This window comes from Melospiza melodia, chromosome 3 (genome assembly GCF_035770615.1).
Source record: "Melospiza melodia melodia isolate bMelMel2 chromosome 3, bMelMel2.pri, whole genome shotgun sequence".
NCBI lineage: Eukaryota > Metazoa > Chordata > Aves > Passeriformes > Passerellidae > Melospiza > Melospiza melodia.
The window spans coordinates 38,727,566-38,741,507 of NC_086196.1; the positions used below are offsets into that span (position 1 = coordinate 38,727,566).

The 13,942-nt window shown below is 37.3% G+C and overlaps 1 protein-coding gene across 1 annotated transcript in view; it reads left to right on the forward strand.

Annotated features, from left to right (window-relative positions):
• The first annotated feature begins 415 nt into the window (after nucleotides 1–415).
• SYTL3 (synaptotagmin like 3) overlaps nucleotides 416–13,942 on the forward strand; it is a 33,547-nt gene continuing 20,020 nt past the window's right edge. Inside the window, exons 1-5 of the mRNA XM_063153453.1 lie at nucleotides 416–502; nucleotides 3,766–4,309; nucleotides 5,726–5,941; nucleotides 9,952–10,016; nucleotides 12,555–12,606. Coding sequence (XP_063009523.1) covers nucleotides 4,200–4,309; nucleotides 5,726–5,941; nucleotides 9,952–10,016; nucleotides 12,555–12,606 — 443 coding nt within the window. The 5' untranslated portion in view covers nucleotides 416–502; nucleotides 3,766–4,199. The remainder of the gene's footprint in view (nucleotides 503–3,765; nucleotides 4,310–5,725; nucleotides 5,942–9,951; nucleotides 10,017–12,554; nucleotides 12,607–13,942) is intronic.

The following is a 13,942-nucleotide window of genomic DNA, read 5'->3' on the forward strand; positions in this document are numbered from 1 at the left end:
AAGAAAACTGTTTTGTTTTCAGGAAAGAACTGCTTATGATACAAATCAAGCTTTCTGTGCAAGTCCTGGAGACATTGAGGTTAGAAGCGTTTTCACATTTACGGTGAAAAAGAAAAATGTATAACTCAAAGCCACTTCTCTTCCTGTGTGTAGCTTGAACACTGAACATATTTTGGTGTATCAGTCAGCTCTTGTAGTCTCTTGTGCTGAGTCTCCTTTTACTATTAGAAAAACAAATATCTTTACTTGTTGCTGGTAACAAAACCAGAGATCTGGCAAAAGCTGTTGTAACACTGGAGCTCTTTGTTGAGTGCATTTGCTTTCAGCTGTTTTGGGGTGCTCCTCTGAACACCCATCAGTGGTTTCGGTGCACAGAGGAAGGAAAGGGGGTGGAGAACAGCCCCCAGTTTTCTTAAGGAGAGATAATTAAATAGTGAGACTGCTTCTCATCTTTTAAAAGCAGTTTACTTCCTGGTGTCTCTCTTTGATGGTTGCTGAAGAGGTAAGGACATCATTTTACTGTGTTCTGTATGACATAGCACAGGGGGATGCATTTTTGTTTACTGGCATGGTTTTTTTTTCAAAGTGGAAAAGGTTTAATGGAAAAACCACACCTGCAACGTAGTTGTTTGTGTTGGGTTTAATTATTTGGTTTTATTTTTACTCTGAATTCTGGGATGGGAAGTTATTAATATTAGAGTCTTAATTTTGGTAAAGCATTATCAAGGACTTAATAATTTTCATGTGTATATGTAGGCATGTAAAAACTAAACTGTTGCAGCTAGGTAGTACCAAATAACACTTGTAATTTTCTTAACTAAGAATGAATTTATGTGATTGGCCTCAGCAGAATAGAAAATGGCCACAAATTGCAGTAGCTTTTGGGACTAGTTTTACTCTGAACCTTCTTAATCTGTTCCTCACTACTTATGTGTTACAGTCATCTTCTGGGTTAATGGATAAAGTTATCCCATTATCTTAAGTAAATGAAGACTATGACTTTAGAAGATATATTAATTTATAATTATTTAATTGCCATTGTTTTGTTGAAGCTTAAGGATCTGAAAGGAGATCAAGTAATACATTACTTGTAAAATTACTTTGAGGAAAATCTTGTTAAGCCAGTCATTTTTCAGTTTAAAATCTTAGGAAAGAAGCTGTTTTTGCAAACTTAAGCTAGTGTAAGGTATGCTTTTTCCTTGATCTTCAGTGACAGAACTACATGCTATTTTATCCTGATAGGAAAAAACATGGTTTTTTGAGGTTGTACTCTGTGCACACATGAATTTCTCTCGAAAAGGGTAGCCCCATTCGTCATCCCTTATCCCTTACAATGGCTTTGGGATTTGTTATGATATTTTCAAGAAGTTACTGATCCATCTGCAAGGTGCCTGACCCTGCATTCATTTAAATACAAAATGTAATGATAAATAATGATAAATATATAATTTAAGAAGTGTTTCAACAGAATCTTTTTGCGAACATTGTGCTGAGAAGGAAGAAGTGTTGTGGTATTTACTAAAGAGGTTGCTGCTACTTTTGGTTTTATGTAGGAGATGGTCAGCTTTGAGGTTAGCTGACTGTGCAAAGCAGCTAGCTAGCTGGATTCAATGGGTGAACTTGAAAGGAGGGCATCCCTGAAGGTTTATGAGATTTTTCCAGTCAAAGAGGGTCATTACTGAAAACACTTTATTACTGCCAAAAAACTGCTCTAGTGCAGACAGCTTTGGTGTAAGAGAAGTTCTTATTTCGCAGTGGTAGAGAACTTTTCAGTCCAGTTTGAACACCTCTGTGAAATAATTACAAGTTCAAGTTTGTTGTGAGGCCAAGGATTAGCTCTCATTTTGGGGGTTGTAATACTTTTAATACTTTTATAATACTTTATTTATTCTTAAAGCTACCTCATCATTCAGCTAGATATTTTTAAAGAATTTGAAGGAGACATCAGATAGCAACTCTTTCTGTGCTTGCTTAACTGCAGGTGTTGCTCTTTGTAACTATTTTACTGTGGCACATTCTTAATACTCTATAAGACATTAATGTATTTTCTGTAAGATCACCAGAGCAGAGTTTTATTGGATCCACTTAGTATTGTCTGTCATGCAGTTAATTGCTGCTTTACTGGGATTTTCTGGTGGTGTTCTGGATACGCCCAAAATCTTACAAGTTTATGGCAAATGTAGCTTTCCCTGTAATGGGTGTTTTGGTGCCCTGTGTAGGGAAGAGACACCAGAGTTTGTACTGACTCCTCTTTAGGTTATGCTGACTTAAATGGAGTTGATGGTTTTAAACATGCTCATTAATCTCAGGAGGTATTCATAAGGTAAAAGATGAAAGCAAGTGGAGGATGCAGGGGCCTTTGAAAATGACCTATATTGTGTAAAAAAAAAAAAAAATTGCTCAGCCTTTTTATGTTTCAAATGAGTAATTTCCTGTGAAATTGCAGTTGGTAAGGAAATAAAACATGACTATGCCTATCTCTGTCTCTCTTGTTTCCACAGGAAACCAATCTTTTTTTTTTTTTTTCTTGAACAAAAGCTTCTGTGATATGGTTTGTCCTTTTGGTGTCTGTTGAAGGGTTTCATGAAAAAATCCTCATAGACAAATGGAATGCAACCTGTTTATGTAGCCATGTTTTCACCCTCTGCTTTTTCTGGTGGAAAATTAAGTAACTTAACTGGGGCAAGGTGCATGTAAATTCCCTGCACTGACAAAAATGCATTCTCACTATATAGCTGAAGCTTTAGTGGGTTCTTTTGGTGGCTTAGCTGTTTGTTTTAAATTTAAACCTTAGTATTTGAAAATAATGATCCAGCAATGCAGAAGTTGGTCAGATTCTCAGCTGAGGTCCATCAGTGAAGCATCAGTAACTGCTTTGGGAAAACTTTGCCCTTCGGTCCCAGTGTCTACACCTGCCTAGAACTTGACCTTGTGTATCTACTTCAGATAAAGTCCGAAACAAACCAGTTTTCATATACCCATCTTTATTATTGGTGTACCATAAGTGGACTTGCTTTACATTTCTAGTAATATGCACTAAATCTTAGACAGTAATATCTAAAATGAATATGGTGTGTAAGCTGGTTTAGGTTGAATAATTGTGTTCTTTCTTGACTCTGCTGCAAAGTATATTAAAATTACTTTGTATTTTAGCGGAGTTTTGCAAAAGTGAAGGTCACTGTATGCAAACTACAGTTGTGATTCTGTTTCAACTTTATACTTGCATATATTTGCACTTTATCTATTTGGGACCAAAATAATTAGTACACTGAGCTGGAAATAATATATATCTTAACATTTTAGTCTCTCTGTGTATTAGCAAAGATAATAGCATTATTTGGTATCAAACTGTTTCTCTGGACTTAGCAGACACAGGTAATTGATGGAAGTGACTTAGAGGTCTTTTTCCCTCTTAGTCTTGTGATGTCTTTTCAACAAAATGAGATTATAAAAGGACTTTTTTTTCTCAAAATTTTTGTCTCAGGCAGTATGACAGTCATGGGACCTGTAGGCCTGTATTCAAAACTAACTTAAGCTTTTTTATTGATTGTTTTATGTTGTACAAAAATATGAAGGTATGTGCCTGAGTGCTATGGACAATATGGTGAGCCTCTCTGAAGAACAGAACTATCTTAAAACCTCTCCTGTGTCTGAATTACTGCATGAAAGGTTTGAGTATAACAAAATGTGTCCTTCACATTTTTTGAAGCGTCTTGAAGTGGTGAGAAGAGATAATGTTTGGTTTTTTGGTTTTTTTCCCCTTAGGCCCAGAAACTCCAAACCTAGAAGAGCAAATAAAGAAACCCAAACCATTTCTGCCACTCCTTTACACTATCTCTTGACGAATTGTCCCTCTATCTGTTGCCAGTTCAAGCCCTATCTGGAGCATTGCTGCAAGCTCTCATCTTTTTTGGAACTGCTTTCAGTGGGAAAAAGAAAAGGAAGTTAAAGGACCTATGAGAAAGTCAAGACTGCTGTGTCCTTGATAACTGTTCATATTCCCTGTGCAGCAGAGACACTTAAATGATGATCCGTGTGAAGACAGACAAAGTTATTTTTTTTTTCAGGGGTATGACACAGTGAAACTCATCAAGTAGGAGTACAGGCATTTAGGAAACACCCAGACCAGCACTCTGGATGTAGTGGAGCCCATAAAACAGGAGTTTATGAAACAAGTGAAATAGTGAAATTTGGCAAAAATGGCGTGTGAATTTAATCTGAACTTCCTTAAGGAATTAGAACGAGAGGCTGTTCTGGAAGTCCTATACCGTGACCAGATGGTGAGGAAAACGGAGGAGGAAAGAATAAGGTAATGCTGTTCCCCTATTCCTGTTTTCTGTTGTTTTTTGTTTTGTTTTTTTCCTTTTAAATTACTCTTCTTCCACTTGTTGTCCTAAATGTACTCCTCTTATAGCTTCTTGTTAGCTAATGCCTTTTTATTCTCTGGAAAAATCTAAGGTTATCCAGAGCCTCTTGTTTTTGCCATTCTATTGACTCGACATTAAAGATCAGCAAATCCTGTTCACTGAATAATGTACTTGGTGAATTTTACTTCCAGCTTTCATAGAAAGTTCAGTTGCTGGCTGCATTTTTTCTGTGAAGGCTTTATGGCATTCTCATCATGTTCCTATGTATGCATATGTGTAGTCTTGGTAACATGGAACATGTTCAGATCTTAGGCTGGCTTGTTTAGCTTAGATTGTGCCAAGACTGGAGTTTAGAATCATTGGATACCTGCTCATTGTGCTGAATCCATCACTGCTCCTCCTCACACACAACAGGCAGTGAGCACACCACTCTGCCTTGGAGGATGGTGCTTGTGTCAATAGGTGTCATTGGTTAGGAAAGGATTTTATTTACTAATTTCACACTCTGCCAGTATCTCAGCGGGTGAGGATAAAGGATAATTTTCCAGCACTTTATTTGTTTTATGTCTTGGCCAGGACCAGGATTTCCTAGTACCTTGTATCCTGCTTTGTGATATTGCATCCCCCTGTAAAACTAGGTATTGGTGTGGGTAAGATATATATTTTTAGTCCCTTAAATGTGGAAATTTAAATTTTGCTTACACCAAACATTTATATAAGGATAATGGGACATATTAAGCATAAAACAATATTAAAACAATAGTAATTATGTGAAGGGCTATATAGAAAGTCTGAATTGGTTAGAAAATCCTTTTCAACTACTGATGATGTTACTATCAATTAAAAACATAGATCTTGATAATTGGTACATGCAATGGAAGCAAAGTTAATGACAAAGTAAGGTTTTGATATTTTAGGCTGTGTGCTGTTTTGGTTTGGTTTTTTAGCTTTCAGGTGATGCATTTGTTATGATTATTTTTCTCAGTAGAATATTTAATTCTCAGATAAATATGGTTTTAAAAAAATAAATGGAGGGGGGCACCATCTAGTCTCAATTTTTGGAGGTAAATGCATAATCACTTGCAGAACATTATTTCAGAGTGGAAAATGGGCCTGAAATGAACAAAACCCCATTTATACTAAACTGTTTCTCTGTTAGTATGCATAGTTCTGATCACACTGCAGAAGTGCTACGTGTGCAGCTTTTCAAGCAGTGCTCAACAGAGGTCACACTGGAGGGCATATCTCCCACTAGAAATGGCACTGCACAACCAGGGTATTGCTAACTTGTGCTTTCCATGAGGATTTTGTCCTCTGTAATTTTTTCTTTTTTTTTTCCTTTTTACCTGTGGAATTAGGAAAATGAAGCAGCAGCTGCAGCAGCTTCGGTGGAAGGGGGCAAAGAGCTCAAGGCACGAGTACCAGGAGAGGTGCTGTGCTCGCTGCCAGAAGTCTCTGGGGCTGCTGGTGAACAGAGGCGCCGTGTGCAACGGCTGCAGCCACCGCGTGTGCTCCGAGTGCCGCGTCTGCCTGAACGCCTGCCTCTGGAAATGCACCGTTTGCTATGCTCATGGGTGAGCAATTCTGCCTGCCTGCAGAGCCACTGGGGGAGTGAAAATGTTGGCTGAGGTCCTGGTGGTGATGAAATGGATGGAAATTTTGGGTTGTTCCTCACATGGCGGATGTTTCCCTTCCTGTGTTTAGCAAAACGGAGCCTCAGGGTAGGCCAGTGGTACTGTGAGTGTGACAAAGATGATAATAACAAAGCATAGAAACAGTCATGAATCTGAGCCACTGAGAGAGCTCCTCGTTAAGAAAGCAAAATCTCTAAATACAGGAGCTAAAGTGATATCCACAAGTGGGCAAGGCGACAAAACCTCTGGGTCTGCCATTTCACCTCACCTTATTCTGTGTCAAAACAAACTATAGGTAGGATGCTTTTGGTTCTGTCAGTTGATTTGAAAGCCTCTTGGGCATTTTAATGACATCTTTGTAAGTAGCAATGCAGACAATTAAAAAAAGAATCAGCACTCATATAGACTGTACAATTTATTTTCATACCTAACCAGCTCAGTATTGAACCAGTGCATCCTCACAACCTGCTGAAGGTGCTGTGCTTTGATGTAGTATAGCAAATTTCTTGACAATTTCCTCATCATTTTCTGCCTCTTACCACTGGAGCAAGAAATCTGATTGACAAATAATTTGAAGTCATGCTTTATAAAATTTCAAAAGGCAAAACCAATTAGTAACATTACTAGGGTTTATTTAAGTATGGTCAGAAATACAAATTTTTTTACTTTGAATTAGTTTTTTTTTTTTCTTTTACTACACCACATTTTTGTATTTCAGAATTCAGGAAACAATTTGTCTTTTACTTTATTGATACATTTTTTTAATATCACAATATTCCCCTAGTCCATTCTATTAAATGCAATCTTTAAAATGGTTTAGAGATATTTTCCCATTTGATGAAAAATAATACGTAGGTGAAGAATGATAGTTGGTAAAATTGTTCAAAAGCTCTGCAGGATGATAAATATCCCTGTAGAAAAGGGTGAGGGTTTGGATGAAAATTTACTTTATGCCAACACAAGATGAATCCACCACTCCACTCCCTCTGCAGGTGCCAAAAGGAGATTAAAACAGAGGGAAATACTAGGCAAAGTATTGGTCTCAGTCAAACAAATGTGTACTAGTTTGAAGTATTTTTTTATAGTTTGGAAGAGAGTTGTAAACTATCGCAAACAAGGTATTCTCTGAATCTTCAGCTTATTTTGCAATTAATATGCAAAATACGGAGTTCAGCTATATTTATACTTGATACAAAATATTTACTAGATTTTGATTTGTGTGTTTTGCTGTGTTTCAAGCTATGTGCACTAAACTGAAAATTCAAAAGTTAACTTTCCATATGCTTGTCTAGATAACCCTCCCCACCTCCTCTTGCTTTAAATTAGTTTCTAGTTATTTGGTGGCTACTGTGGAAATCCCCTATAGAGTCCTTGGTTGTTAAGCTGCTTTGTGTAGTGCTGGTGCTGCACATCTTTAATTATTTAATTAGCTTGTCCAGATATTTAATGGTAAAACCAAGAAAACGTTATCTAGATTAATTAAAAGACCTTTTTACTTTTCCTGCAGGAAATTACCTTTTTTTTTAATCTTGCTAATACAGATGGATATGCCAGCTGTCATTGAATTTCTCTTTATGTGAAGAGAGAGTACATTTGGTCTTTAGTCATGATGTAAATCAATTAAATTCAGACTTCTTCCTTCAGTGAGCTTTATGTCAAAGCTGCAAATCTCAAGAAGGGTAAGGGAGTGCAGCAATGTGGTAAATGGTACTCAGCCCCGTTAGTTTATCCTGGTGAGGGAAAATAGGATGGCAAAAAATGGTAAGAGCTAATTTCCAAGTCCCAAGTAACTGTAATTTTGGGTCTTGCTTATCACTACAATAATTTTTTTCCTGAACCAAACAGCAGCAGCAGCACTATGGGGGTTCTCCCCTAGATTCTGGGGTCATGTTTGCAAGGGATGTGCTTAAACACCTCAGTGAAAGAGCATGTAGGGACAGGCAAATTTTGTATTTCTTACAAAATAAGAAATTTTGAAAACCTTGTGAACTGAAAAAGTTTGTATCTTTCACCTGGAAGAGGCATCTTTTATGTGAATGGAGTTGGTATAGTATGTTGGTTTTTTTTAAAGGAATCCTATATTCTAGGAGTCTAGAAAGATATTTGTTTTGGAGGAGTTTGGTCTATTTTACCTGACAAAGGGTCTTTATTAGCTTTGTTTTCATACTTTTGGTCATATCTTAGTACACTCTTTATTTTAAAAAAAGATATTTTCAGATCTGTTTTCATTCTGTGTGTGGTCTAATTATCATGGAATGGTTTGGGTTGGAAAGAACCTTAAAGATCATCTGGGTTCCACCCACCCTGCCAAGGGCAAAGACACTTTTCTCTAAGACCAGAGCCCCAGCCAGCCTGGCCTTGAACACCTCCAAGGAAGGCATGTCTGGAACTTCTGTGAGTAGATTCAATTATCACATGGATCTGTGCAGAAGTGGAGATTAAACTCTGGAAGATAACCAGGAAGAGGTGGGAATAATATAAAGGGGGGCCTGGGGTTGAATGGAAGTCAAGGGACAACCAATGCAAAGCCCTTGAAGATAGAGATTTCAGACATTAATTAATTAATAAATCTGCATCCAAAATTAGTAAGTATTGCATCTCAGTTATTTAAACCTAATTTTTAGACTCATCTGTGTTCAGTTATGCACAGGGGTCTATGGTTAGGTATGAAAATTAATTGTACAGTCTTTATGGGTGCTGATTTTTTTTTTGGTCTGCATTGCTACTTACAAAGATGTCATTAAAATGCCCAAGAGGCTTTCAAATCAAGCCAGAACCAAAATCAAGCCAGACAGAACCAAAAGTATCCTACCTACAGTTTGTTTTGACACAGAATAAGGTGAGGTGAAATGGCAGACCCAGAGGTTTTGTTGCCTTGCCCATTTGTGGATGTCACTTTAGCTCTTGTATTTAGAGATTTTGCTTTCTTAAGGGAAGGTAAGCCCTACATGAATTTAAAGTTTGTATGCTATTGCCAGTGTCAAGCAATTTTGGCTGAGGGAATGGTAGTAAAGTGATTAATTTTATAGAAGGAAAATCAACAACTGGGTAGACAAAAAGTTTAGCAGTGCCTGTGCTGAGGAAATCTTTGCGGCGAGACTCCATCTTATAGTAAGCATCACAAAATTGGCAAGGAAGGGAGATATTATACATGCCCTAAAAATTAGTAAGACATTTAAAACGAGAATTTGGAACCTGAAGGATCCAGAGAATCTTATCTTCAGTTCAATTTTTTTTTTTGTCTTTTTAATAATGGGTGAGTTTAAGTCGCAGACTTCAGGAAGAGTAATATTTGTTGAAAATCTGATTGTGACAGAGCTGTTTAATCTGATATAATCTTGTACTTGCTAATCATTACTTTTCTGTTCCTGTGATCCTGGTGCCTTTGTAAGACATTGATGTAACTGATGGTAGTCTCCAGAAAATGGGGAGATGGGCCATGAAGCCCCTGTGCTGCCAGGGCTGTGTAGCTCAGTGCTCCCTGGTAGCCACCCTGAGTTCTGCCAGGAGCCATATCCTCTACCATGGACATTGCCAACTTCTCAGACAAGGCTGCAGCTGTAAGCAGCCAGCTCCCCACTCAGCACAAGTGCCTGGGCTGCTTTGTAAGTTGGTTGTGCAGACTGGAGTGCACCCAGGGCTCTCCTGTCTTCAGAGCAATGGCCAGAGCAGGGTGTATCACTTTCCATGGCCAGTCCTACACTGAAAAAGGGAAAAGAAGCTATCAAACAAAACCCCCTCCAAAACCAAAACAAATGTCCCCAAAGGATTCTTGCCCTCCATGTTGTTTTCAGACCCACTGCAAAACCAGTCAATAGGTTGAGTAGTCATGAAATCTTAGTTTTACAGTAAGATTAATAAAGGATGTTGGATTGTTACATGGTAAATGAACATTTAAAGAAATGCATTTGCAAACATTTTGATTCTAATCTCTTTTGATTGTTTTCCAGAGATGTGAAAGTGAAGGCTGGTGAATGGTTCTTTGAGGAACGAGCAAAGAAATATCCAGGTGAAGGTAATCACTGGAACAGATCATGAACTGCTATGTAATGTGTCGTTGTCATCTAAGTCAAACACAGAATGTAGTCTGACACTGTATCCAGTGTTTCTCCCATGCAGTCCATCTGTCTGTGCAGTAAATAAAACATGAACACAAATTAGCAGAATGCGTTTAAAAGTATAACTTATTTTGTTGGAGTAATAAAAAGAAGAGTATTGCTAGCCATATTTGAATTAAATTTGAATTCATGAGCGTGTAAGACTTCTAAGAAATACAATGATGTGAAATTAGTATTGAAATGTTATATGTACAGGAAGAAAATGATCTTGCATTCATCATTTGTCAAAGTTTTAACTTCAGTTGCTTTCACTGAGGAGTTTAAAGAAAAGATAGAATGGAATAAATGCCCCCCATGTCTAGCTATAAATCAGGAGAGAATTAAACACTTTTGTTACCTTCAGGCAGCTGGCTGTGCCATGGCCCTTTCAGAGCCATTAAAAGTACAAAATTCTAAAAGAAATTATAGCGGATGTGGATGGAATGCTCTATGGAGAATGTGTTTTGCCAGCAAAGGAGCTGTTAGTGTTTGTTTTCACCTACAATAACTAGCAAGGTGGAGAAGACTTGTTTTCTCTTTCCCTTGAAGTGCTGCTTCAGGTAGGCATCTACTAAATTTTGTACCTGACTGTAGTTAAATGATACAGTTTCACTTCCAGTATCTGCATCTATGTTTGAGAGTAGTTGGTAAAACGGAAAGAGCCAGGCCTTAAACCTCTATTGGGAAGCTTGAATAGGAAGAATTTTACAAAAGGAAGAGCATAATCAGGCAAATTTTGGGTGGTAGGTGTTTGTGAAAGGCAGCAGGCAGCATATTAAGCAACTAAACTGAAGTTTAATTTCCTGTTAAAGTTTTGTTTTCCTGTTAAAACAATTCATTTAAAATTTGAAAGATTTCACTAAAGTCCCTTCCAGCTAACATAATTTTTGATTTTAAAGTGTTAGCTGACTGATCTTTTTAAAGCACAATTTTATCCAATAACCATTGACAATAATTTCCCCTCATTCTTTTCAATGAGTACGAAGCTGGTAGTTTTATCAATCTCTATTAATAATATATTATTATTGGAAAAGGTTGTTCTTGGATATCAAATCTCATAATGCAAGTTACAGACAGTCTTCTTTTCTAGCAAAATAAATCAGCTCTCACTTTGAATTATGAAAGCTTTGTGGGTTCTAGAAGCATTTTGCTTAGTTGGTCTAATGGTAATGCTGTTGACATCACAAAGATCTAAGGATATACAGAAGATAAACCTGCAAGGAGAAATATGTTTTGTTTAGTTCCTTTGATTAGACCAACTGATATATTTAAAGGAGTTTTAAAAAGTGACCAATTTTGAAACACAGCAGCCTTTATGCAATCTTCAATCCTGGAGGGACAGTGCCCTCTTTTGGTTTGAAAATATAACTGATGTAATTGCTAGAAGGTAAGTTGAACTGAGAAAAAAATTTTTATAATGAAGTTTTCTCATGTTGTGTAGTAAAAAAAAAAATAAACACATTGTTATGCTTTTTAATAATGTTTTTGTATCTTCTACCTGAAGAATGAGATTAGTATTTTCCCTAAAGTGGTAGATTACTTTTCATGACTAATCAATTTAAAATCTAAGATAGCAAATGTTATTTTTCAATAAGAGAGAATTCTAGAGTTCTGATTGAAAATTCTAACATCCTTGAGCTGTTATTGTTTCTACCACTGCTAAGGTCTATTACTTTCATGTAAGTAATCTTACAATTAATGACAGTAAAACATGGATCACATGTTGCTTACTGTATCAGGAATTACTAGTGATTAAAGTCACGCCAGATAATTTCAGTTCACCATTTGTTATATTTGTGATTCCCCCCAGGAACAAACAACAGTTTTATGAGTCTTCATTGTTGATGCCTGATGGAGCTCTTGCTCCTTGGTGTCTCCACATCCTGTGGCTGCTCAGCTCAGGGATGTGCCATGGTTGCTGTTTCCCTGCAGGGATGCTCCTAGCAAAGGCTCTTGCTCATGTTTGTGAGCTAGTCAAGCATTTTCATCGTTGCTCAGGTCTCTGGTAGGAAGAGTGAAAAAGAATTCACGAGGTGCAAGAGTTGACCGTGTGCCTATTCTTGTAGATGTTTTCAAGCTTCCCTTGGCGTTTGAGTTTTGTGGCTGAAGTGTGCTTTAGCGCAGTGGGCCCATGCACTGCCTGCCTCCTGCACCCTGGGAGGCTGACAGCCCTTGGAAACCTAGGAATGGGCATGTTGGCATCTCTGTGTGATTGTCCTTAGCATCTGTGAAGAGTTATCTGTGTGTCACCTGCAACAGGGGAGGGTGGAATCATGGTACAGTGTCAGACTTGTGCGTTGCTTGATGTGTGTGCTGATACATCAGCTGGGAATTGACTTCATTCCTGGCTTGTGTAAGGCCAGTTCCTGAAAGGCACTGGTTTTAAAAAGTGTTATACAGGCACAAGTAACTGATGTTGCTACTAAATTATCTGGGGTTTTTTTCCTCCTTCATAGGCAGACGTGAAACAGTTGGTGCAAAGCTCTTGGAATCTTACCAGAATCTGAGGTAAGACTCCTAAAAGGACAAACAGTCATGGGACACAGCAAATTTGTATGGCTGATATATTTTATTATAAACCAACCAGTAGTTTGTATTCCTTTATTATGAAAAAGAATCAGTACTTTTGGAGTTCAAATGATAAAAGCATAGAAAAATTTTCACTTTTAGCTGGCAGCAATCCACAGAATAGGTCTCACATACAACAGAGAGTAAGTATCATGTTTAGAGTAATAGTGTCTTCCTTGAAATGAAGGGATGTGCATTATCTTTGTTTTATCTGCTTATATTTTTTGCTTAACTATTTATACAATTATCTGTTAAATTTGCCAAATACTTCTAAATTATTGTAGATGAAAGTTATTTTCTAGGTGTCATAACAGCATCATTATTTGTTCAGTGGGAGATATTGCTGATATGATAGTTTTACAATAAATGGTAGACAAGAAGTTAGACACTTCCACTTACCAAACTTAAAAAAATTTAAAAATCTAGTTTACAGTGAATAAATACTTTGACTGGAGGGCAATACATGACCATACTTAACTTATTATCAGTGATACATTATGAAGTAACAGTCTGGTTATTATGTTATGAAAGGAGCCTCTGCCTTAAAATAAACCAACCCAAAAACTACAACACCAAGCAGCAACAAAAACAACTACTACCAAAATCCAAACCAACCAAAAAAAAATCCCCAAAAGGCCTGTGTAAAATAAGATATGAAGAGGTGATCTCAATTTATTATAATTGTTTGGCAAGGCACAGCTGCATAAGAAAGAAACTTATATTCAGCTGGATAAGATCCTAACCAAGACTTGCTCTTACCTGGATGTGATAAAAATTAAAAAAGAATGAAGAAGCAAGTTCACCAGCTACCCTAGGATTCGTGATTTTGCTGTGAAAACAGAATCGGGCAGATTTATTTTTTTTTTTTTCACAGACCAGGACTATTTACCACAGATGGAATGGCAGGAATGTTTAAAGGGTCTTTAACAGTTCTGAACCCAGGCAAGGAAGGATCCTTCTAGTATTGTAAATAAAGATGACTACCTTTTGAAAACATCTCTGAGCAAGACATGGGGTGCATTTTACAGCAATTGTGTTTTAGGATTCAGGACACAGACTGTGAGACTCCCAGCCATATAGAAGTCTAGGGAGCTTGTCCTAAATTTGATCTTCCTGATAGTTCTAATGTAATAATTTTACCTGGAGCACCCCAAGATTGAGAAGGTAGAAAGGTAGTCCTAATTCCTAAGAACAGGCAATAAACCTGTGCTGCAACTCTGACAGACACAGGATGTTGACCCAGACCTTTATAGAGTGCAGGAAACATGGGTAATGA